This window comes from Camelus ferus, chromosome 11 (assembly GCF_009834535.1).
Source record: "Camelus ferus isolate YT-003-E chromosome 11, BCGSAC_Cfer_1.0, whole genome shotgun sequence".
In the NCBI taxonomy this organism is placed as follows: domain Eukaryota; kingdom Metazoa; phylum Chordata; class Mammalia; order Artiodactyla; family Camelidae; genus Camelus; species Camelus ferus.
Genome location: NC_045706.1, coordinates 61,259,072 through 61,283,265, shown reverse-complemented (window position 1 = coordinate 61,283,265; position 24,194 = coordinate 61,259,072). Strand labels below are relative to the sequence as shown.

Below are 24,194 nucleotides of genomic sequence, written 5' to 3'. Positions count from 1 at the left end.
CTCAAGGCATGATCGGGTGGAGAGGTGGGACTTTCTGGAGCTTTGAGGTTCCAGGGCCTCCAGGAGAGCCACAGACTTCTCAGGACCCACAGATTACTGCCCGAGCTCTTCTTGCCCCGACCCTGCCCTATTGAAGGTTGGGTCCTTGCAGCCACCATGGCTCTCAGGTGATGCCAGAATTCACTGCTGCCTGAAGTGTGGCCCCCGGAGAAGTCCCAGGGCCTTGCAGAAGCAGGCACCAGGGCCTCACACCCTCAACACTGGATTTCCCACAGCCACATCATAATCTTCTTTGGCCATTTGAACAAAATATATGTGAGTAGAATATGTTATATACGAATATAATACATGTGAATCTATGTGCATGGTTAAAAAATGCAAATGCAATGGAAGATCATGAAATATGAAATAATAGTTACAAAGTATTGCCCCCACTCAAGAAGTATCCACAGATGAGTTTCCAGCAAAGTTTTAGCCATAGGCCTGTCTATATGGTCACAGAGTGTAAAACCAATTTTTTTTGATACATGGGATCATCTCATGTGTGCCGGTCTATGCCCTGCTCTGCTGCCCAACGCCTTGGTAGGGGCGGCTCGAGTTGTCCTGTGGCCGTGGTAGCAAGACCTCACCGCACACCTGGATGGGAAGTGGCTGAGCCTGTCCCTGTGCTGGGCTCTGTCCTCACCAATAAGGCTTCTGTGATCCCCTCTGGACATACATCCCGGTGATTTATGAGATGGAAATCGTCACATCTCATAACGATTTCATGATTTGAATCTTTGTGAGTGTATCCATGAGTCACATTTCTGGCAATGGTACTTCTTGGCTAAAAAGGATGAGCACTTTTGAAATGCCCCTTCTGCTCAGCAGGGGTTTGTAGAGTCTGGTTCCTCAGCCTCTGTGATGTACCCTGGGGCTCCTTTTCCAGCTCTGTGCTCTTTCCCCCTCTGTCTCCCTGAGGCTCTCCCTCTACTCCCCAAACCAGGTCCTTGCTCAAGAGGTTCCACCAGACGGAACCAGGCCACGCTTCTCTCCAGCCACGCCCACCGCCTCAGTCCTGGGCTCACCCCCACGGACCCCGCCCCCACGTGCACCCTACGTTCCGCCCACCGCACCAGGGTCCTTCAGGCTTTCGTGCGCCCCAGAAGGGGCAGAGCCTCTTCATCTTCCCATCACAGTGCCGCTGTTACAGCATCTGTCCAGGCTCCCCACCCCTCCTCATTCAAGATCTTCCTTGGCAGATTTTCTATAAACAGCAAGCAACTCCTAGGCTGGGGCTCACCTCTTCCCCCAAGTACAGAAATCATCTTTTTGATCCATTTTATCCAGGCAAACAATAACCATAACAAGAAGAAGCAGGCAAAACCTGGTCACACTTATTGCTTTAGCTTGCAAAGGCTCAAGTGAAGATCTGGTGGTCCTGCCCTGTCTGTGAGCCTGCCACCAACCCCCGTTCCAGGAGTCAGGCTGCTTTGAAGGCTATAAACAAGGGCAGAGCCCAGGCTGGAGACAGTGAGGGTCACCACCTTGAAAAGGAGCCTTCCTGAGGCTGTGGAGCTGAGCTCCAAGGCCATGGAGTTGATACAGCAAAGCCTGCTAATCTTGCTACTTTATTTCAGAAAGCTGACAGTGGAGTGGGAATAGGGGAGCAAAATGTGCCTCTTAGGATCCTGGAAATGAGAGACAGCCTCTGGTTTTATTTTCTCCTTTTGGAAAGAGTTCTAGAATTTTACCTGTGGTCTTTTGTGACATTGCCACCCGACGGAATGGTGTGCAGAAGATAAAGGCAATTCACTTCCCCTTCCTCATTTCATCAGCTATGAGCTCCAAGGAACACCCATCACTTCAGGACCATCATAAAAAGAAGCCATTACCAGCAGTGCCCAGACACCTAACCAAAGGTGAGTTCTCTTTTTAAAAAAATTTTTTTAAAAAAATCATGCTCGTCTGAAGGCAGTTTACAGACCTCTTGGAATGGTGTATGTGAATTTTGTAACTATCTGATGATTAAAAGTATTTAAGAGTTGATAAACTGTGCTGTTCCATCATTATAATGTAAGTTTTAGATTAAACAAGGTGCCAGAGATGGCTCTTGGCTTTCCAAAGTACCCCCTAAGTTCTGGGGGAAGTAGGGTGGGAAAGAGCACGGGCTTTGGAGTCAACAGAACCTGCCCCCAACACTTGGCTGCTCTGAACTGCTGTTACCTCATCCCTCAAACAGAGCTGATCACATCTGTCTGACCACATCTGTCTGTGTGTGTGTGTGTGTGTGTGTGTGTGTGTGTGTGTGTGGCACCTGCCGGACCACACCTTAGCCCTACTTTGACCCCGGGCCCTGACTCTGAAGACAAGTACTTTCCAAGTACTTTTCAAGGGGAAAAGAAAACAAAAGCAAATAAAAATCGACAACTAAAATCTCTGACCTGGCTGGATTAGAGAGACGTTACTTGACAAACTTGGGTATATTTAGCATTAAAAATGAACATTAGCAAAATTACCAAATTATTATTGCACACTTATGCTATGAACTTGATACTGTAGATGCATGAAAAGTCTGGAAGGGTATTCAGCAGGAAGTTACCTCCAAATGCGTTGAGTGGCTTTAATTTTTATAAGGTTTTACATATCTGCATTTTAAAATGTATTTATCATCTCATATATTTTCTCCCTTAAAATATTGATTTTCCTTATGGCTTATCTGTATTTATAATTTTCATATTACTTATTTCCTAATTTAAATTATGTGCTTTTTGAATGTTCTCATTAGAAATGTACTAAGTTGTAGGATTTCAGTTAATTTTTAATTTTCTACTTATCTTCATTTGTTCATTATTTTAAATCTAATTATTGTCTAAATTAAATGATCTATTTTATTTAGTTTTCAATTAACTAGTACAGTGCTGGTGTTCACATATTTAAAATTTTAACAGTTAACTATATTTCTAATTTAAAGATTATATTTTTATTTTTTAATTAAAAATTTTTCATTTCGCTTTTTTGTACTTTCAACATTTTATTGCTTGGGTTAATTTTGCATTTCATAGTATTTATTTGCTAATTATTTTTTTAATTCAACCTGGCATTATTCAAAATAAGTATTTTTATTTTTTTATTTCCATATATGCATTTTCTAACTTTTCTACAATGTTATCTTATTATTTGCATAATAATTTTAACATTTAACCTTTTTTGCCAAATTTCTCAATTTCTTGGAATTTAATTTAAAGGAAAAAGATGAACAAAAATACTATAAATGCCTTAATACATTCATTGCAGCCTTATTCATGATAGTGTCAAATCGGAAAAAATAGGAAAAGCATGGTCCACGAGATTCATAATTGCACATTCATTCAAAATGTCGAGCTTGGAAACTACATATCAGCACTGAATGATGTAATATTAATCAATAAAAAATTGTTGTAGAATGTCTGATTTTTATAAGCAGTAGTCACTCTGATCTATTAGTGAAAAAGGGGTGTAAAAGAGAAAACCGCAAGAAAAAATTAAATTCAAATAAATAAAGAGATAAAAGACGGCCCTCTCTCAAAAACCAAAGGGCAAGAAAGAAATATGGGGGCCAAATTACAGGGAAGTCGATGATGTTTCATGAGACTCAATGCTATAGAAGATATTTTTTCCTTCCAAGAGGCAAACGTGGCTCTTTCCCCTCTGTTAGCAATGTGCACTGCCTGCGGTCTTCAAGAAAAGCAGCCCTGCTGATACTGCAACCCCCACGGCAGAATGGGGGAAGCCAGGAGCAAGCCCCCGGCAAGAGTCCCAGCGACCCCAGACCTGGCCTCCCTCTGCGTGGGAAGCAAGCTGGCCTGCTGGGAGTCTGAGTGTCCCGGAGACGCTGTCAGCACTGTGTTCTTTCACCTTACAGGCTGGCGTCAGATTATGCTAATGAACTCCAGATCCCAAGCCTCTTGTTGCCTGGTGACAAAGTTTCACCATTGAGGAAGAGGAACTGAGACCAGCAGGGTAAGTTTTCCTCTAATTGCATTTATTTTACTTTAACTCTGCCACACTACGACCTCTTCAAACTTCTTTTCTCTCCTCCTTTGAGTAATAAGCAACTTTGAAAATGCCGGTTCTCCTGGTGTGCTTTATTTACAACCCCCAGACACCACCGCCACTGGCTAATTCATTATTCAGGAGAGGAGGGAGCTGGCCGGGAGCCCCAGGTAGGAAGGGCAGCTAGCAGGGGGTGGGGGGGCCCAGCTTGCAAGGTTAGTGTGGGAGTCCGTGGGGCTTTGGGTCACACTTTCTAATGATCTTTCCAAAGTCTGAGTGTCCTGGAGTGTTTGTGGCACCACAAGGAGGTGGAGACCAGTGTTTGAACTGCTCCTCCACCCACCCAGTTACCCCTGTAAGGAAACTGCAATGCTCGGCCAGCCAGGAGGGCTGAAGCCTGTGAAGGTGACTTCAGCAGCAGACGTCACTCAGTGACTGCTGACTGTGCTGGAGCTTAGAGCACAGTCTGTCTTTTGAGAAGTCTGGACGCAAACCCTTTCTGCAAGTGATCCCGAACACTGGAATCCACTGACACGCGGTGGAGTCCTAGGCTGGGCTGGGCCTTCCAAGGAGGGATCGGTCATGGAACACACTAGAACACATGCCTCACGTCCCTATTTCCACGACAGGTATCATGGGGAAAGGAAGGTGCCCCTACTTCAAGTCTGTGTGACTTTGGACAAGCTATTTTCTCTTCTTATTATTATCATTACTAATTGTGCTTAAAAGGTTGCGAAGACTTTTCTGCTTGGGGATCAGCAAAGACTGTTCCACGAATCCTACATCTGGGATTAATGACCAAGAGGGAGGGTCTTGGGGCTACTGATTTGAGGGAGGCTCTCAATATGGTGCTGTTTGGTGAAATCTATCAGTGTTATTTACCATCATAAAGGTACCGGATACCAGATTACCATTCATTGAGTGCCCAGTGCACACTAATCACTTAATGTAGCCATCACCTCATTGACTCTTCACAGCAACCTGCAACTTTCTAACCCATTTTGCAGATCAGTAAACTGAGCTCATGATTAAAACCAGGTTGGCAGTGAAGGTGTGGATGGAGTCCAGTTCCAGTGGTCTCAAAGCCTCCACATTCTCCACCGCCTGGGTGCCTGGCTTCTACCGAGTACTTTATACATAACAGGAAAGGAACAGACAAAATGGCTAATACAAGGGCTCTGTCCCTATTTGGAAAATGCTGAAGAGCTGCCCTGTCCTAAACAAAGTGCTGCCTGTTATACGCCTTTGCTTGCATCCTTCCTGACAAGTTATATCTTTGTGCCCAAAGTCATCAGAAAAGAGGTCTGTCTTATTGATGATGGCCTTGGATGCTTCAGTAAAAACTTTAAATAAGCCTGATAAAGACTGAAGGAGGAAAGGGAAATCTGAATTTAGAAAATATTTCTACAGAAAAACGTTAAGATTAGAAGTCGTAGCGTTTTTGAAAGACAGGTGCCGTATATACAAAGACCCCCGAACTATCCTTTTGCACCCTTTTCCTTTAACCTGAAGTATCCCTTTAAAAATGAGACCGTGGTCCTTCCAATGCCCTTCTGTTCTAGATGGGGACCGATTAGCTGGGGTTTACATAAGCATCCTCCCCGACACTGCGCTGCACTGCTCTCACCCACGTGTAAAAGGCTACGTGGTTCTGATACCACAGTCGTCCGTGCTTGACTGAGGGTTTTCAGGGTGGTGGCCGGCTTGCTGGCTCTGAGAGGACCCCTGTGGAGGGAGACAAGGGCGGCTGCCGGGGCTGCGTACCACTCCCCGCTGTCACCACTCCAGCGCGGCCAAGTTTGCTGGAGATTCAAGAGAGCACGGGGCTGCCTCAGGTAGAAATTAGAGCGGAGAGACCCTGTCCTGTCTGTGGTCACTCTGGGGGAAGTGTAGGCACGGGCCTTCTCTCCTTGGTTTGACATGTCCTGGGGACTTAAGTATCATTTGAAAAATACGGCACAGCACGTCTGCCCTGGGTTTTTGTTTTTGTTTTTGTTTTTTTGCCTTTAGCCTGCCTGCCTTCTTTCCTTCCTTCACTTCTTCCTTCTCTCCCTCCCTCCCTCCTTCCCTCTGTCTGTCCTTCCATGGTCTCCCCTCCTTCCCCTGCCCTCCTGCTGTCCCTCCCCTCCCCTCTGACATGGAGCCTGGAGCCTTTCCATCTGGCCTTCCCTCTGTCAGAAATACCCTCCCTGCCTCCCTGCATCCTCACTTCTGTCTCTGCTCAGACATCTTCTGGTCAGAGGCCCTTCCTGGTCACGTCTCCAAAAGAGCACGTCTCCCCACAACACTCTCTCTCTTGTCCCAGCTTTTTCTCTTCCTGGCACTCATGGCACCTGGTGTTAGGTTTGTCTGCTTTGGTTCATCTCCTCTTATAGGCTGTGAGCAGGGCCTTTATTTTGCTTGTTGCGTAAATAAGCACCTCGTTCACAGTCGTTATTCAGTGCGCGCTGTTGATGAATGAATGAACTCCAAAGAACCAAAGGAAGTTCGGCTGCTCCCTTAGAGTTGGTGCTCAGGGCTCCCCTTCAGGAAGTTCACAGGTGGGCGGGTTTCCGCAAAGCCTTCCCCGGGAGCTGGGGGCTGTCCCACAACAGACAGGGGAACCCCACTGGGGTATCCACCAGTGCACACTGCCGAGGCGCACCAGCGTGTGCACCAGATTCTGCACCATGTCCACCCTTAGCAGGCTCTCCCTGAGGCCAGATGGGGTCATGGTACAGAAAGAATGCACAAAGCACAGAGCACTTGAGAACTGCCCCCTACTCTGCCATCCTGGGGGGCGGCACTGTGCCTCCAAGGAGCAACGTCCTTGTCCTCCAGATAAAGTAACCCAGTGTCTGCACGCGGGAGACAGGGATGCCCCAGTAAGTAAGGACGCTGTGCTATGTGTTTCTAACCCACTGGAATCCTGGCGTCCTGGCTCCACTGTCATCAGTTATGATGCATCAGTCCAGTCCCCGCCGCTGCTGCTCCCCACACCTCCCCTCGCCCTGACACACAGTTGCTCACCCTCACCCTGCCCTTCAGAAGCAGCCACTTTTACTGTCCTATTTACAGAAGTGGGGGCTGAAGCTCAGTGACGCTCTGCAGACTGGCCAGGGCCACCGGACAATAAATGAGGAGCTGGGTGGCGGCCCTCGCGGGTCTCAAGGCCCTGTGCTTCTTGCCCTGCCGAGCCACCTCTCTGAGCCCGGCTTCCCTATCTGCAAGGGAGGCAGTGGCTGAGAGGAGAAAAATCCAGTCACACCTGTCTGGCCATAGCGGTGCTTAAACCACGCTGGCTGAAACTGAATTAATGCTCACCTCTTGGGATTTAAAGGTGCCAGGACTGACTTTGGTTCTTCGCTTTCCTGGGAGTCAAGGTTGCTCTGTGTGCTTTGAATGTGTTGGTTGATGAACAAGGCGTTTCTAGTCTGTTAAACTAATAATCTTAATATTTTATTTTAACTGTAAGGCACCTATTCCCTCTGTTCCTTTAACAAATCCAATTAAAACAGAGTACATTCAGAATTACAAAAGAGATGCTATTAAACCAATAAGAAATCATAATCCTTTGTTATTGGGCCATGTGACCCCCTGGGAACTTTTGCTCCAAATAAAAGTTGAATTCTTATTACCCACCAGGGGGATGGGGGCAGTTTGACAGATAACAGCTTCCCGGGCAGCACATGTGCAGAGCCACAGTGATGCTGAGGACGGAGAAGTAAATAATATTAGGGGTAGATGAAGCTATACATGGGAAATACCCCACCAAGATCCTTAGCGCTGCATTGATCAAAATTAACCAGATAATTGCCAAATGAAGTGAACCTGCTAATTTCCATGCAGACTCTCTGTCTGCTGCAGCTCTGATGTCATGGAAAGAACGTCCCAACTGGATGCCCTGGAATGAGGCGGACAGTGTGAGCTTGGATAAACCAACTTTACACCCCACCCACCCACCAGGTCCTTATCTTTGGGTGGGAGGGATATTCCTACCTCAAAGGAGAGCTGTGAGGACTGAATGAAAGGGCAAACTGGAGGGCACTGGCTTTGCAGAGGAGGCATGAAGTGCCTCTAAAGGGCTGGCAGAGAGACTAAAAGCACTCATGTCTATGCCCCCAGGGAGTCTCTGCTCCAAAAACCAGGTAACACTAAGGCCAGTGGCAGAGAATACCGTTCCTGGCCCAGAGTGGGTGCTGGACAAATGGTCATGCTTTCCCTCAGTGCAGACCACGCCCGAGTCAAACATTAGTGCCTGTTTTGGAAGCCTGGTCAGAGGTTCTAGACACACACACTCCACAGACGGCCCCACCGTGACCACCCACATCTCCACCTGCCCCAGGGCTTCTCAGGTGAAGGAACAGCTCGTTTTGGGAGGGGTTGGAGGGCACAGGGAATGACCTGAAGGGGGAAATCAGAGCAGAGGAGATCAGAAGCTGGCCTGTTACATGCCTAGTGAATGGGTCTTACGAGAGTCAGGAGAGAGAATAATGACTTTTGAATGAATGACTTCACTGGGGCAGGTATGCATTGTTTCCCCTTAAGAGATGTCCAAAGTGCAAAAGCTATTTCTCATTCATATGGCACAAAGCTGGCTATGAAGTTAGTCCCAGATACTGGCTGTGAAACGGCGCTGACTTTGAGGGTTTCAGTTCTACAGTATGTCCACCTTGTCTCAGTGCATCAGTGAAAAGAGTGAAGTAATTATTGAGGCTGTCTTAGCAAGATGTTTAAAGATATCAGCTATATATAAATAAAATCAGTCTTACTTAAAAATATAAAGATACATGGGTGTGAAGCACCAGATAAATTCTCGTATCAGAGTGAAGACAATGATCTTACAACTGAAAATGCTTGCAAATATTTGATGGCATTAAAATATAAGTTGCTGTTACATTTTTAATTTAGATATCCATGGGGTGTCCCACCATGCTGTTTGATTCACAATGACTAGATAGAAAAATTAATTAGAAGTTAGTCAAACCAACTGGTTCAGTTTTTCCAAAGTATAAAAACCAACTGTACAAAACAAAAAGTACATTTAGAAACTTCTCATATTTGGGTTTCTAAGCTGTTCATGAGAAATAAAATCTATTATTTGTCTGTCCATCCATCCGTCTGTCTGTTCAGCCATCTATCTGTCTATTTATCTATCTATCCATCCTTCTGATTAAATCTATTTTATATCTCTCTCTCTCTGTAATTGCCAGCTTCCCTTGTGTGGGTTGGTCACACACTGACATCTGAGGAGTCTATGAATTGATCATAACAGGTCATCTAGTGACTGACAAACGCTTAATTTCCAGAATATGTAAACAGCTCATACAACTTAATAACAAAAAAAAATCCCCAAAAATAGAATATGGAGTCCCAAATATTTCTAAGTTTTTTTAAAAACTGTAAATTTACCTACAGTAAAATTGCTTTTTTTGTATACAGTTGACTGAGCTCTAACACGTACAGCCTCACGTAAGCACCACCACAGTCAGGGTACAGGCAGGTGCAGCACCCCAGAAAGCCCACTTGTGCTGCTCCACTGTTGTCAAACCTTCTGCATCCCTAGTCCCTGGCAACTACCCATCTCTTTTTTGTACCTTTCCTTGTGGCTTTTCCAAAGTGTTGTGCAAACGGAATCATTCCTTATGTAGACTATTAAGATTGGCTTCTTTTACTCAGCAAAATGCTCTTGAGATGCATCCAAGTTGTTACATGTATCAATAAGATTTGTCCTCTTTACGCTTGAGAGTATTCCATTATAAGGATTAGCCAACGTTTCTCATTCATCCACGCACTGAAAGACCTTTGGGTTTTTTGTTTCTGTTTTTGGCAACTGTGAATACAGTAACTATAAACACAAGTTTTCGTGTGAACATAGTTTTGGGGTTTTTTTGAGTAAATAGCTAGATGGAAGAATGCTCGGTCATATGATTAAGTATGATTAATTTTATCAGAAGTTGCCAAACTGTTTTTCAGGATGATTGTACCATTCTGAATTCCCATCAACAATATATAAGCATTCCAGTTGCTCCACATTCTCGCCAAATCTTTGTGCTATTGCATTTTATGTCCTGTTTTTTGTTTTAGGTATTTTAGTAACTGTTTTAGGTATTTTAGTAATCTGACTGTGATTTTCATTTGCTTTTCCCTAGTGACTAATGATGTGGAGCAATGTTTTGTGGTTTTGTGGGCTTATTAGTCATCCACACAACTTCTATGGTGAAATGTCTCATTAAATCTCGAGCATTTTTTTTTATTACATTGTTTGCTTTCTTACTGTTGACCTTGAGTTCTTTATAGAGTCTGGATACTAGTACTTGGTTGAATATGGGTTTTGGTTTTGTTTTTGATTTTTTTTACATAGCAAAAAATTTTAAATATTGTTGCAGTCCAATCTGTCAATATTTTCTTTTATGAATCGCACTTCTGCCTAATTCAAGGTCATGAATAATTTCTCCTACGTTTTCCTTTAAAAGGTCTATGGGTTTTTCTGGGGCATGGGCATAGCTCAGTGGTAGAGTGTATGCTTAGCACGCACGAGGTCCTGTGTTCAATTCCCAGTACCTCCATTGAAAAATAAATAAATCTAATCCCCACACTCCCCCAAAAAGCTTCAAAAAAAAGTTCTATGGTTTTACAATTTACATATCTATGACCCATTTTGAGTTAATCTGAGTTAATTAGGTTGAGAGTCAACTTTTTTGCATACGGGTAACCAATTGTTCCAACACATTTGTTGAAAAGTCTGGTGTTTCTCCATTGAATTTCTCCTCAGCTTTTGCCAAAAAACAATTTACCATTTGACCATATTTATGTGGATCTAGCTCTAGATTCTATTTTCAATTCCACTGATCTATACAGATCAGTATATATGATCACTGACCTATATAGATCAGTATGCATGCACGCACGTGTGTGTGTGTGTATATATCACATCCTTTCACCAATATCACATGTTACAATGACACGGTAAGTTTTAAAATCAAGATGCATGATACCTCCAACTCTGTTTCTCTTACAAAATAGTTTTGGGTTTCTAGTTCCTTTTCTTTTCAATATAAATTTTAGAATCTGTTTTTTCCTATATACAAGTAATCCTGCTGGAATTTTTATTGGAATCACATTGATCCTTAGCCTAATTTGGGATGAATGGACATCTTAACTATATTAGGTCTTTCAACTCATGAATGGTATGTTTCTCCACTTATTTAGTTCTTCTTTGCTTTCTTTCATCAGTGTTTTTTAATTTCCATCACAGAAATCCTGCACTTTTTTTCAGTTATGTGAAATACACACGTTTTTTTTTTGGAGCATTATTATTTTTCAAATTTCAGTTTCCAGTAGTTCATTGATAATATATAGAAATTCAGTGAGGGTTTTCTGTGTAACTTTGTAGCCTGCAACCTTGCTAAACCCACTAGTTTCAAGAGCGTATTTTAAATTCAGTGGGATTCTCTATGTGGACAATTCGATCAACTGTGAGTAGAAACAGTTTTATTTCATTCTTTCCTATCTGTCCGTTATTTCCTTTTATTTTTCTTGCATTATTGCACTGACTGGACTTTCCAATGTAATATTAATAGGAGTAATGAATTAACCTTCTTGTATTATTCTCAAACTTAGGGGGAAAAGCATTCAGTCTGTCACCAATTACATTAACTACAGGGTTTTTTGTTTTTTTTTTTTTTGTGGGAGCCGTATGTCAGGTTAAGGAAGAGCCTTTTTACTACTTGTTTGCTGAGACTTTTTGTCATGAATGAATACATAGTATTGATATGTGTTTTTTCCAGCATAAGTTGATATGATGATATATTTTTTTCTTTTTAGTCTGTTAATGTGCTGTATTATGTTGCTTTCTGAATACTGAATCAACCTTGCATTTCTACTTAGATGTCATGTATTTTATATATACATATGTATTTTATGTGTGTGTGTGTATATATATATATATTCAATTTACTAATATTTTGTTGAGGATTTTTATGTCCAAGTTCATGAGGTATTGGTCTGCAGTTTTCTTTCCTTAAACTGTCTATATGTGATTTTAGTATTAGGGTAATGCTGGCCTCAGAAAATACATTAAGAATTGCTCCCTCTTCTATCTTATGGAAAAGTTTATATAAAACTGGTGTCATTATCTTTAAATATTTGGCAGAATTTGCCAGTAAAACCATTTGAGCCCGGAGGGGTTTTGGGGGGAAGATTTTCAACTGTGAATTCAGTCTCTTTAATAAATATAGGTCTTTTAAGAGTTGTCTCTTTCTTCATGGGTTAAATTTTTTAGTTTGTGGTCAATTTCATCTAAGTTTTTTTCTAAAGTGGTACTATTCTCTTATACTTTTAATGCCTATAGGTTTTCAGTCATATCCTTGCTTTAATTACTGATGTTCATAATTTATATCTTCTCTCCTTTTTTTATTGTCAGCCTGGCTAGAGACTTAACAATTTTATTAAACCTTTCAAAGAACCAGCTTTTAATTTTATGGATTTTTCTCTACTGTCTTTATTCTTTCAATTTTATTGATTTCTACTCATCTTTATTATTTTCCCTCTGTTCATGCTTTAGTTTATTTTGCTCTTCTTTACTAGTTTATTTAAGGTAGGAGTTTATATTATTCATTTGAGAAATTTCTTTTTTAAATGTCCCTAATGTGAACATTTAAAGCTATAAATTTTCCTCTAATCACTGCTTTAGTTGCATACCATAAGTTTTAATATGTTCCATTTTTGTATTTGTTCAGGTCAAAATATTTTCTAATTTCCCTTGAGATTTATTTGACTCAAGGCTTATTTACAAATGTGTTAATTTTTTAACTATATGGAGATTTTCTAGTTATTGTTCTAATATTGTCTTCTAATTTAATTCCATTATTTTTAGAGAACACTCTTTATATGATTTCAATTCAATTGTTAAGATTTATTTTATGACCAAGAATAGGGCCTATATTTGTGAATATTACATATGCACTTGAAAAGAATGTGTATTCTGTGCTGGGTAGAGTGTTTTATAAATGTCAATTGGATCCAGTTGGTTGATGGTAATGTTTAGTTCTTTATCAGTGGTTCTCTTGTGGGGGCAATTTTGCTACCCAGTGGACAGATGGCAATGTTTAAAAGCATTATTGGTTGTTCAGCTAATGGAGAGCTACTGGCTTTTAGTGGGTAGAATATTCTGGCTTTCTGCTGCTAAATATCCTACAATGCATAGGACAGGCCTTCCTCTCATCACCACCCCACTCCTGCCAACAACAAAGAACTGTCTGGCCCAAAATGTCAACAGAACCATGATTGAGAAACCCCATTCCTTGCTGATTTTCTCTCTACTTCTATTGATTTGAGAGAGAAGTATTGCTGTCTCCAACTTTAATTATGAATTCACCCATTTCTCCTTCAAATTTTGTCATTTTTTACTTCATCTATATTAAAGCTCTATTGTTAAGTACACACACATTTAGGCTTTTTGTATCTTCTTGTTATTCTTAATCTCAGGTAAATTTTCATGCTCTGAAATATACCTTGTCTGTTATTAGTAAAATCACTCCAGCTTTCCTTTAGTGTTTGCATAGTACGTCTTTTTCCATTCCCTTAGTTTAACTTAAAGTGGATTTCTTATAGATGGCATATAATTGGGCCTTTTTCTTTTATAATCCATTCTGATAATTATCCATTCTGATTACTCTGGAGATTAAAATATACACCCTTAACTCTCTACAGCCTATTTAGAATTAATATTTTACTACTTCAAAAACAGTGTAAAAGTCTTACCTACCTATAGGTCTCATTAACTTCCCCCACTATGTTGTAGTTGTTATTTGCACTCCATCTACATACCTGGACAGTATTAAAATGTCTGCTTTCAACTATCACACATATTTTAAAGATCATAAGAGGAGAAAAACAGTCTATTATATTTTCCAGATACCTATCATTTCCATTGCTCTCCCTTGATTCTCAAAGTCCAAGTTTCTCTTTAGTATTGTTTCTCTTTTACCTAAAGACTTCCTTTACCATTTCTTTCGTAAAAGCCCAGCTAGTGGCAAATCCTTTTATATTTCATTCAGCTGGGAATGTCTCATTTGCCTTCATTCATAAAGGATTGCTGGCTGACAGTCCTATATTTTCAGCGTTATTTTAAAAATATTTTTCCAGTACCTCTGGCCTCCATGGCTTCTAGTGAGAAAACTGAAGTCATTCATATTGCTGTTCCCTGTAAGCAATGTGTCATTTTTTTTCTTTAGTTTTTTTCTTTAATTTTGAGCAGTTTGATTATGTCTGAACGTGGACTTCTTTGAGTTTTTCCTGTTTGGGATTCCCTGAGCTTCTTGAATCTGTAATTTTTATGTCTCTCACCAACTTTTGGAAGTTTTTACTCATTTTTCCTTCAAATATTTTTCTGCACCACAGCTCTCTGTCTTCTCCTTTTTATAGAATGTATTCATATATTGATAACGAAAGATGTATATTTTGAGCAGACAGTCACAAGTCACGAGTTCTGGCAAACCTTCTGTAGCTTCTGTAGATTATGGTTACAGTGTCCCATTCTGCATTCAAAGAATTTACAGTGCTTTTCAAACTAGTCCTTCATGTTGCTACTCAGGCACCAGGCTGGAACCTGCACAGTGGTCTCTCTCTTCGCTCAGTTCACAGTGCCTTTGGGTTCAGGGTTTGGGATTAGGCACTAAAGACCCAGTTCAGGATTTTATCCATTATTCATAGGCAGCTCAGGGCGCGACCAGGAGTTCACACACAACTTTATTCAGCTCTATCCTTTTTGCAATCTCCCCAACACTTCGTGGTTCCCAAGAGCTGCCCTCTGCCCCACCCTTGGTGTTCTGGCTAGAAATCCAGGAATCTTGTTTTCTAAACCTGCTGTGTACTTCCTGCCATGGTTTCTGCCTCCAGGGCCAAGTGGCAGTGAGACAGAGAGGAAAAAGCAAACTTCTACCTCGTGGGATGACAGTTTGGTCAAAGACAATTGTTATTCTCCTGCAGAGTTTTAGGTGCCTGCCTGCCTGACTCCAGTGAGATAGGATTGCCTGGGGCTGAGGCAGGAGAGAATGGAAAAAACAAACAGAAAAACAACAGGAGATCTCCTTCACTCTCTTTGACCCTAAAAGGTTCCCTTTCCCAACCTTGGCCAGTAAAAGAGGCTTTTCTTGGAAGTCTGTTGTCATTGGTTCAAAGCTGGTCTTACTTTGAGTTACTCCTCCAGTCTGTCTGATACCATTTATCTTCAGAGATGTCAGCGTGCCAGCTGCTCCGCGCGGACTGTCCGGGGCCTTCAGCTGCACTCAGTGGGTGATACTGCATTTTAACTGTGACTGAAACCCCAGCTTTCCTTTTTAAACTGCTTTATCCCATCCACTTCCTCACAGTAGCATGATACACACACTTCAGTACTGGTCAAGCCAGGACTGTCTTTGGTAACCAGCCAATTACGCCTGAATGCGGTCGGCCCATTGTTTCTGAAGAACAGGTTCAGCTTACAAGGCCTGCTCCAGAGAACGTCAGTGCTGCTGAGGGCTGAGAGGACTCTCACTGGGTTATCGCGGAGGCCCCCATCCAGCTCCGGAGGCTCTGATCCAGCGGGACTTGCACAGGGTGGGCAGCTCTGACCTCCAGCTAGGAGTGGCAACAGTGGGATTTATAATAAGCACGTGGGAGGCATTTTTGCCTACTTCCTTTGACACTGAGGATTATTGTACCAGGAAAACAGGGGATGCTAGGCTCACACAGCCTGATTGCTGGCGCTGTATGTATGACAGAAACCTGGTTCCTGATAAAGGGCCTGGATGATGAAGTGGAGAGACTGCAGAGCCCCTCTCCCACCCATGCCTGCCAGGGAATGGAGGCAGTTCTAGCATTTGTCTCCTGACAGCACACATCTGTCCAGGGTGGGAGCTTGGTCCAAAATACAAAAGCAGCAAGCAAGAGGCACCAAGTTGTAGAAAAGAAAAGAGCCTCGAGAACGGGCAGGCCAGTTGCATCCTCTTCTGAGCTGTAGACCTCCCTCACTCCTAAACCTCAGTCTTCTTCTCTTAATAATGGGGGTAATCCTGTGGACCTTGTTGGACTGTTGAGGATTAAAATCAGTATGTGCGAAGTTCCTGATAATAACATTTAATAGTTAATTAGGGTTTTACTGTGTGCCAGGCACTGCTGTAAGCATTTTGTAGTTTAGATAATTTACACTCCCAAAGAGTCCTAACAGGGGGCTGTTTTCACAAATGAGGAGACTGAGGCACCGAATATGCAAGACAATTGGGGAAGAACTGGATTCTAAGCAAGCATCTGAGGCCAGAATCCACCCATCACTCTGTACGTTCTCCTTCTCCGACGGCAGCAGTCCTGTTACCACACCTATAGGCGCAGAGGTGTCCACAGCTGATTTCAGTGTGAAGGATGTGAGGGGAGGGAGACAAGGGGGTAGGAGGTAGAAAAAGGCAGCATTCTCATTTTGGTTCCGCCAGGCTCCAAGCTGGCCCCCTCCGTGCTCATGGGCACAGCGGTACATCCTTCTACTGGTGGGTCGAGCCAAAGACCTCTCTGTGCTGCTTTTATTGCAATGCAGTCATAGGAGCCGAGGCCTGACTAGTTCCAGACGGTGAAGAGGGAGGTAGCACACGTGTCATTCTTAACTCCCGTCTTGTTCCCTCATCTCCAGGCTGCGTTGCTTCTGAGACCTCAACCATCCCACCCTAGGAACTCATGAGATAACTCTGAGAAAAGACTAGATTTAAGTAGGGATCTGGGAAATGACAGCTATCCAAGGCTGCCCCCACCCCAACACACACGAATACACATGTCCCCAGGAGGGGAAATATGTCAAAGTCCAAGACAATGGATTGTAGTCGGGGACTGGCGTAGCCAGAGGGGTGGTAAGCATCCTTCAGGCCAACCCTGAACCTCCCATTTTACATCTGGGAGCACTGAAGTGTGAAGCGGGCATTCGGTTTGCTAACGCTCTTTGGCTAGGCTACTTCTGCTCATGGCCTAATTTTTCTCCACTTTCCTCTCAATCTCCTTTTCAACCATGAGAGAGTGAAGCATTAAGATTTAGGGGGAGTCTAGAACCCTCATGTCCTCTCCTAACTAGATATTTTTTCTTTTCTTATCAGAGTGTACCTTCTAGCAGTTTCATATGACTTTTTTCCTCAAACTGATCACCAATCAATCAGAACTATCTACTTCAAACACACTCCCTTAACTAAAAGAACATGGCCAAGGGTGGCAAAGGCCCCAAGGGCAAAAAGATCACCTTCAATGTGGCCAAGAATTGCATCAAGATCACATTCGACGGGAAAAAACGCCTCGACTTGAGCAAGATGGGAATTACCACCTTCCCCAAGTGCATCCTGCGGCTCAATGATGTGGACGAGCTCGACCTTAGCCGGAACATGATCAAGAAGATCCCTGACTCCATCTCCAAGTTCCAAAACCTGCGGTGGCTGGACTTGCACAGCAACTACATCGATAGGCTGCCTGAGTCCATCGGCCAGATGACCACTCTGCTCTACCTCAACGTGAGCAACAACAGGCTGACCGCCAACGGGCTGCCCGTGGAGCTCAATCAGCTCAAGAACATCCGCACTGTGAACTTAGGCCTGAATCACCTGGACAGCGTGCCCACCACGCTGGGCGCCCTGAAGGAGCTCCATGAGGTGGGTCTCCATGACAACCTGCTCAACTCCGTCCCCACCAGCATCTCCAAGCTCCCCAAGCTGAAAAAGCTCAACACAAAGCGAAACCCTTTTCCCAAGGCAGAAGAGGCGGATACATTCATAGATACAATCAAGCGGATGGAAAATCTGTACCTGGTGGACGAGAAGGATCTGTGTGGGACTTGCCTGAGAAAATGCCAGCAGGCCCGGGAAAAGCTGAACAAAATCAAGAACATGACTGTGACGGCACCGAAAAGGGCCATCTTTTCTAATTTGGTCTCACCCAACTCCATGGCCAAAGGATCCCAGGAAGATTGGAGGTGACCTGGGACCCCGACCCCAAGGCAGGAACGGAAATGGGAGGGAGGGAAGATGGCAGTGGGTGCACCCTCAGAAAACTGAGGGAGTCTTCCATCACTGCAATAGCTCCTCCAGCCAAGCCCATAAAATACCTTTCCTGACCTCCTTGGCTTGTGATTTTGTTGATTGAAAGGCTTTTAGTTCTTTGCCATTCCATACATTTCTGTCTCTGCATTCACACACCCACATGTACAGGCACAATGAGTCAGGAAAGGGCCGTCCATCTCACTTCCACCCCAGAACTCTCCTGCCTACAGCCCACGGCCCGGGCAGCTCACACGAGCATACTCTTAACCTCATTATCACCCATTTCAGGACCACTGCCAGCTCCCAAATGGGGAGCCTGTTCTATAGGAATGCTTTGGATCAGGGCTTCAATAGTCAGGAATCTCAGAGGATGGGTTGGTAGGAGGGCTGATGGACATTTCATCTTAGGAAGGGGACAAAACTGGGCCACAGTGATGGGCAGATACTGTCGCTAAGTACTGGCATTAACATCTTGGGCTTAAAGCAGTCCTATCCTTTTCTCTTATCTGCACTTGCATAATTTGCTCTAGGAGCTTTTTAGCCTAAACCTGCCAGCCCTTGACTGGCTGTGAATGAATGAGGTTGCACTCCCATCTTATTACGTCCAACACTTTTGCAGACCTTTGTGGAGTAAGGAAAGAATGTGTGCACATAGGGGTTGGTGCAGTCAATAAATAAATACCTCGTGAGGCACTGTGCTGGGAGCAGGGACTGTGTCCAATGGGGGAAAGCTTGCCTTGCCCTGTGCAACCTGTGGGGAAGATGAGATGAAAGAAAACAGAGCGTGATGTCATTGTTTGAGGAAGTTAGGAGATCAGAGCCTAACAGTGTGCAGGGCTGGCCTGGTACAGAGAAAAAGCCAAAGATTCTGGAGTTGGACACATCTAACCTAGGGCAGCTCTGCCTCTTCCTTGCCATCCATCTCCCTGGGCATTCTACTCAGCTTTGGTTCCCTCATCTGTAAAGTGGAAATAACACCAGCCCAACTCTAAGGGTTGCTGTGGGTCTCCAGCAGATGCTCAGAGCAGGAGTACTTGGTAGAAGTCAGTTCTCTCTAAGAACTAGAGCTTGGTGCAACTCAAAGCTGAAATTCCACTTTGACAGTGTCCCTAGTCCCTCTAGAGCTGTTGGCAGAAATGACAGAGATAGAGTCAATCCTCACAATAGCTGAGGACCTTCTCTGAACCACTCACTCACGCCTTCATACTGCCTAAAAGAAATGGATCAAGGAAGACAGTGTTAGAATAGTTTTGTTTTGTTTTGGTTAAATCAAGGCTTTCCTGTGTTGGTGGCAAGTTTTGTAGTGGTTAATGGAAATGCACCAAGAGACGGATATCCATTAGTTCAGTGTAACTAACATATTTCTTTTTCATGTTATAAACCATAGCAGACAGTGTGCTTCATTTTTTCACTCCTCACTGCTGCTTTTCCATGTTAATGCTTAGCTGTGACGACTCTATCATATTTCTAAAATCTCTGAAGATATAGATTCAAAATTCCCTTTTCAGCTTTCCTCCTTATTAAATGTTTTCTATTATAAAAGGAACAAAACCATATATTGTTTTAAATATAGCAGCTTACAATTCTACAGGGTAAGCCAGCTGTAATATTGACAGATTTCCCTATGAGTTATTTTTCTGTGTATATTTTTATACATAGTTAAAATAATAGCATTCGTGTCATTTTTATCCTGCTTTCAAACCCACGTGTTTACACGATCTTAGTAACCATAATTTAAAACATCTGCGAGATAGTTTAGCATGAATATACGTTACTGTAAGTTACTATTGGGCTTTCAAGTTGTTCCCAGTTTTTCACTAACAGAAATTGTTTTGTGATGATGCCTGAATGGTTAAGACATTTAAAATATTTTGCATTATTTTCTGGTAGAGCTTCATTATTGCAAATACTGTGTTAAAGGGTGTGTTTTTAAAATAATTTTTGATATGTGCTATCAAGTGGCTTATAAAAAGTTTATACCCATTTATATATCTACCAGGAATATATTAGAGAACCCATTTCATTATGTCCTTGTGAGCACTGAATGTCATTCTTTACAATTTCCCCTTCATTTAATGACCAAAATGATGTCTTAGAAGCCCGTCTGTAGAGGAATAGAGGACCCGTGTCTGTGAAGTGCATGATGAGATGTCATGCCTGAGGCTCAGGAGTCCCCACGGGAGTGCTGGGCCTTGAGCATGTCCCCAAGGGAGCCATCCTGCTATTTTAGCTACTTCATCTCCAACCCAAGGGGCACAGAGGCATTCATTCCAAACAGAATCGTGGCTAGTTATTTGGATCCTGTCCATTTCCATTCTGTCCCCTTGAGACACTTTTTCTTTAGAATTAGTGTTCCCTTCTTGGTCATTCAGAAGGATCAGCGAAGAGCAGGAGTTAAGGAAAAAGATCTCCGTGCACCTCCACAAGGGGTCTTGGTCTGGACCACAAGTTGGCCCTTCTACTCCCTCTCCGGCTCCATCGCAGCAGCTTCGCCCACTGCAAGTGGTCCTCAAAATCTCTGCCCAGTGCTTCTCCTGGATTTCCTGCCGGCGGAGTGGGTGGCGTGCACGATGACGGGTTTTGCCGTCCTTCATCTCTAGGTGCTTTGCTGGGCTTTCACGCCTGCAGCTATGTCTTAGGGAGAGATTTTAAGCACACTAAACCTCACCAGGCTTGAGAAATTAACAGGCGGGGGCTTTGATCTGCCCCAGGATGCATTCACCTTAGACCCCTCATTTGTCAGGAAACTTTGGCGGTAGGATGAAGCAAAGACGAGACACGGAGCTCGTTAAGAGGAGGCATCTTCTATAGTTTATTCCTTTTTCTGTCAAGGGAAGGTTTCGTGTCAACGGTCCCTCATGCCCTAAAAGACCACAGTCACCTTCACTTCCTGGAGAGCATATTAGGCCCCCAGACACTTGATAGGAACACCATGGGGTTTCTCTTTCCTCAAATAGAACAAAAGTCCTTTCCACGCTCACCCAGTCACCACCTCTCTGAGAGTCAGGCATGACCTAGGTGACCCCTGTGTGACCTCTACCTAGCTGTGTTTTACCCCGTGACATGGAGTAATCACCTCGGCCTTTTGTGTCTCCATCCCCAGGATTCGCTCAACATCTCCCTAGAGTAGCTTATGACAAAAACTTGAAGACTAATCAGCTAAGAAGAATAAACAACTCTGACGAAGAAAAGCGCTCAGTTAGGAGAAGAAAGAGAGTGTCATGGGGAACATTCTGGAAGCCAGGCTCTCTGGTGCCGGCCAAGCCATTGAATTGCTTCTTAAATTCACTTTGCCTTTTTTGATGATCTGTGTGCAAAAATGACTTTGGGAAATATTTGATGTGTGATTTTTTTTTTAATGTGTATAGAGAAAATGCTTACGACAACGATAGATATAAATGATAGACAACTAAAGATTTAAAAGAAGGCTTTAAGACTTAAAGACGTATGCTCTTATGCTTAACTTGAACTGGTAAAATCCCAACCCCAGTTGCCTCTGATAAGTTATGTGTGTATAACATGATACCTCAAGCAACTAAAATTTATACCAGGAAGTCATACCAAAAAAACCTCAAATAAAAAAAAAAAAACTACATAAATCAAAGTAGAATTTTAACGAATCTTTCAGTAATGCAAAGGTAGGCAGGAAAAAGAGAAATGAACAACAGAGGGAAAAATAGGAAACAAAAAAATATATAATGGCCAGACTGATGTGCTAACACCTTAGTAATTTGTTAAATGTAAATAGTCTGCTTTGTTTGGCCCCAAACTAGGAATAACCAAGTTTCCCTCAACAGGATGGTTTAACCAACTCTGGTGTGTGATACCAGTCAGCAATAAAAGCACACTATGGATACAACTTGGATGGATCTCAAGGCATTGTTCTGGGTAAAAAAGGCCTATCTTCAAAGGTCACATACTCTGTGATTCCACTTACAGAATATCCTCTAAATGACAAAATGCTAGAGATGAAAAACAGATCAGTGGTTGCCAGGGGTCAAGGTTGACGAGGGGTGATTGATGCTGAGCATGACCATGACTGTGGTGATCAAATTGTGTACGTCGATCGATCGTGGTGGGGTTACAAGAATCTGCACGTGTGATAAAATGACAAAGAACTATGCATACAAATTGTTCAATGTCAGTTTCCTGGTTTTGAAATTGTACTTTAGTTATACAAGATGGAACCATTGGGAGAAATTAAGTGAAGGCTGCTTGGGGACTCTCTGTATTATTTTTGCAACTTCCTATGAATCTGTAGTGATTTTAAAATACAATAAAAAATTTAAAAAAAATCTTACAGCCTATATGCAGCAGAAAACAGATCCTTGTGTATCTGCCAAGTGCTAATTTATGAGTGACTATGGCAAGCGTAAAGTTCCTCAACCATCCTGAAGAGTTAAGGCATTTTGGGAGAAAGAGTGCCTTAACCTTGGATCACTGGACTAACTTAAGATGATCCATGTTGCTCTTATCTTATTGAAGATTCCCAAGAAAGATGCTAAAATAATAAAAAGACAACGCATAGCTTCCCTGTCTGTGCCCCAGGTTTTCTGGTAGTGGCTGGACACAGGTGGCAAGTAGGGTGGGGGGACGGTGAGCCAGCGAGTTGCTCCTCTCCCAGTTCTGGACTTTCACACACCTGCCCACTACCCCATGGAAGCACCTCTGTTGGGTGAAGCTGGATGGACAAAGGGGCCAGGCTTGGTGCAGAGAACAGGGCTTAAGTTGGGCTCCTGCCTAGAAAGAGGTCTGAGGTCAGGACTAAGGATTGTGCTAGGAGACATGAATAGGAAAGACAGAGAGCAACACGGAGGGGCCCCAAAACGAAGTCTGAGTGGGGCTCAGGTGGAGCTCACTGCAGGTCACAGGGGTCCACTGCCCAGGGCCTGTTGAACCAACCATGTGAGAAAATCCACGATGCCAGGGCATGGGTCATCCCACCAGGGGTTTAGTGCACTTCTGGTTCCAGTGATTCTGCTGTAACCCCGGGGCTTGAGTTGTGTGGCCCCTACAACTTCCTGTCCCAAGAAGCCAAAGGAGCATGTCTCCCCACTCAGTGATGGAGGAAAACCTCTGTATCAAAGCAATCACGCACATTACAGTTCCTCAGTCTTCCAGCTCGTCAACAGTGATGATCTCCGGAGACTAGGACCGAAGGGGCAGAAGTGGGGAGATGGAGTACTTGAAATTTAGCCTCCACACTGCTACCAGTGGTGCCCTGAGGGGTGTGATTGATTATCGTGGAAGACCATCTTCTCATGGGAGTTTATAGCTTCTTATGGTTGGTTTTCTAAGTTCTCTGTCTTACATTATTTTTCAAAGATAATCTATAAAGGAAACTCATTCATTAAAGGAAATCCATAAAAGACACTACTTCCTCAACTGCAGAACTTTGTGCCAAAAAATGAATTTCATCCTAACCATTACATTTAAGTCATCTGTACAACTGAGAGAACATTTCAGAAACTACAAGCATCCAGATACAGTAAGGCCCTAAGTATAGGCACTACCTGACAACCAACAGTTTCTTCCAGCCAAGGACACTTAGGTCTGGATGACACTGCAAGTAGGTATTTATTTCAGGCCTTGTCAGGGACCACAGCCATGGAAAGATGCCCTTCACCCATTCAAAGACATGTGCCGTGTGCCACAGAGATTTCAGAGAAGGGCCAGACAGGCACCCAGGCCTTGTATTTCTCTGAACTCTGGGCTCAGTAGGAACTGAGACCCCTATGAAGAGATGGAACCAAACCAGATCACGTCCCAAAGCCACGTCTGTACAGAAATACATCAAAATGTGAGGGCTCTGCTTTTTCAGAGAATCAGCATAGAAAGTTACATTCTGTCGTACTCTTTTTTCATTTTTTTATAAAAAGGGAACTACCTTCTTTGCTCCCCACTACCCTATTTAGACAAGGACAAATCTGATACTCAGTGCTAAGAGAAAGTAAGTTCCAGGGAAAAAAAAAAGTGCACAAACCCCTCTGTTTCTTGTTATATGTCACTGGAAAACGTTGTAACCCAGCACAGTTGTTTGATTTTTGTTAGTTTCGGGACAATTAGAGTAACCAGATCACTTCATGTACCTGATATCCCATCTATGTTTTCTTCCTTTAAAGGAGTTTTGGAGTAATTTTTAAAGGATCATTG

General features: G+C 43.2%; 2 protein-coding genes across 2 annotated transcripts in view; one reads left to right on the top strand and one right to left on the bottom strand.

The window, feature by feature from the left end:
• Nucleotides 1-23,363, top strand: LRRC18 (leucine rich repeat containing 18). The gene is made up of 5 exons (XM_006188770.2): nucleotides 1-315; nucleotides 1,718-1,901; nucleotides 3,884-3,981; nucleotides 17,112-17,974; nucleotides 21,145-23,363. The coding sequence occupies exons 4-5, from the start codon at nucleotides 17,211-17,213 to the stop codon at nucleotides 21,164-21,166; spliced, it is 786 nt and encodes a 261-aa protein (XP_006188832.2). The 5' UTR covers nucleotides 1-315; nucleotides 1,718-1,901; nucleotides 3,884-3,981; nucleotides 17,112-17,210; the 3' UTR covers nucleotides 21,167-23,363.
• The window catches only part of WDFY4 (WDFY family member 4), a 267,578-nt gene that overhangs the window by 34,025 nt on the left and 209,359 nt on the right, over nucleotides 1-24,194 (bottom strand).

What these genes read in the sequence shown, in the direction of transcription:
- LRRC18 (XM_006188770.2), top strand. Translation starts at nt 17,211, where the DNA reads ATGGCCAAGGGTGGCAAAGGCCCCAAGGGCAAAAAGATCACCTTCAAT. An exon ending in GGATCCCAGGAAGATTGGAG is followed by an intron (nt 17,975 to 21,144) that starts GTGACCTGGGAC and finishes CTCCATCCCCAG; the next exon opens with GATTCGCTCAACATCTCCCT.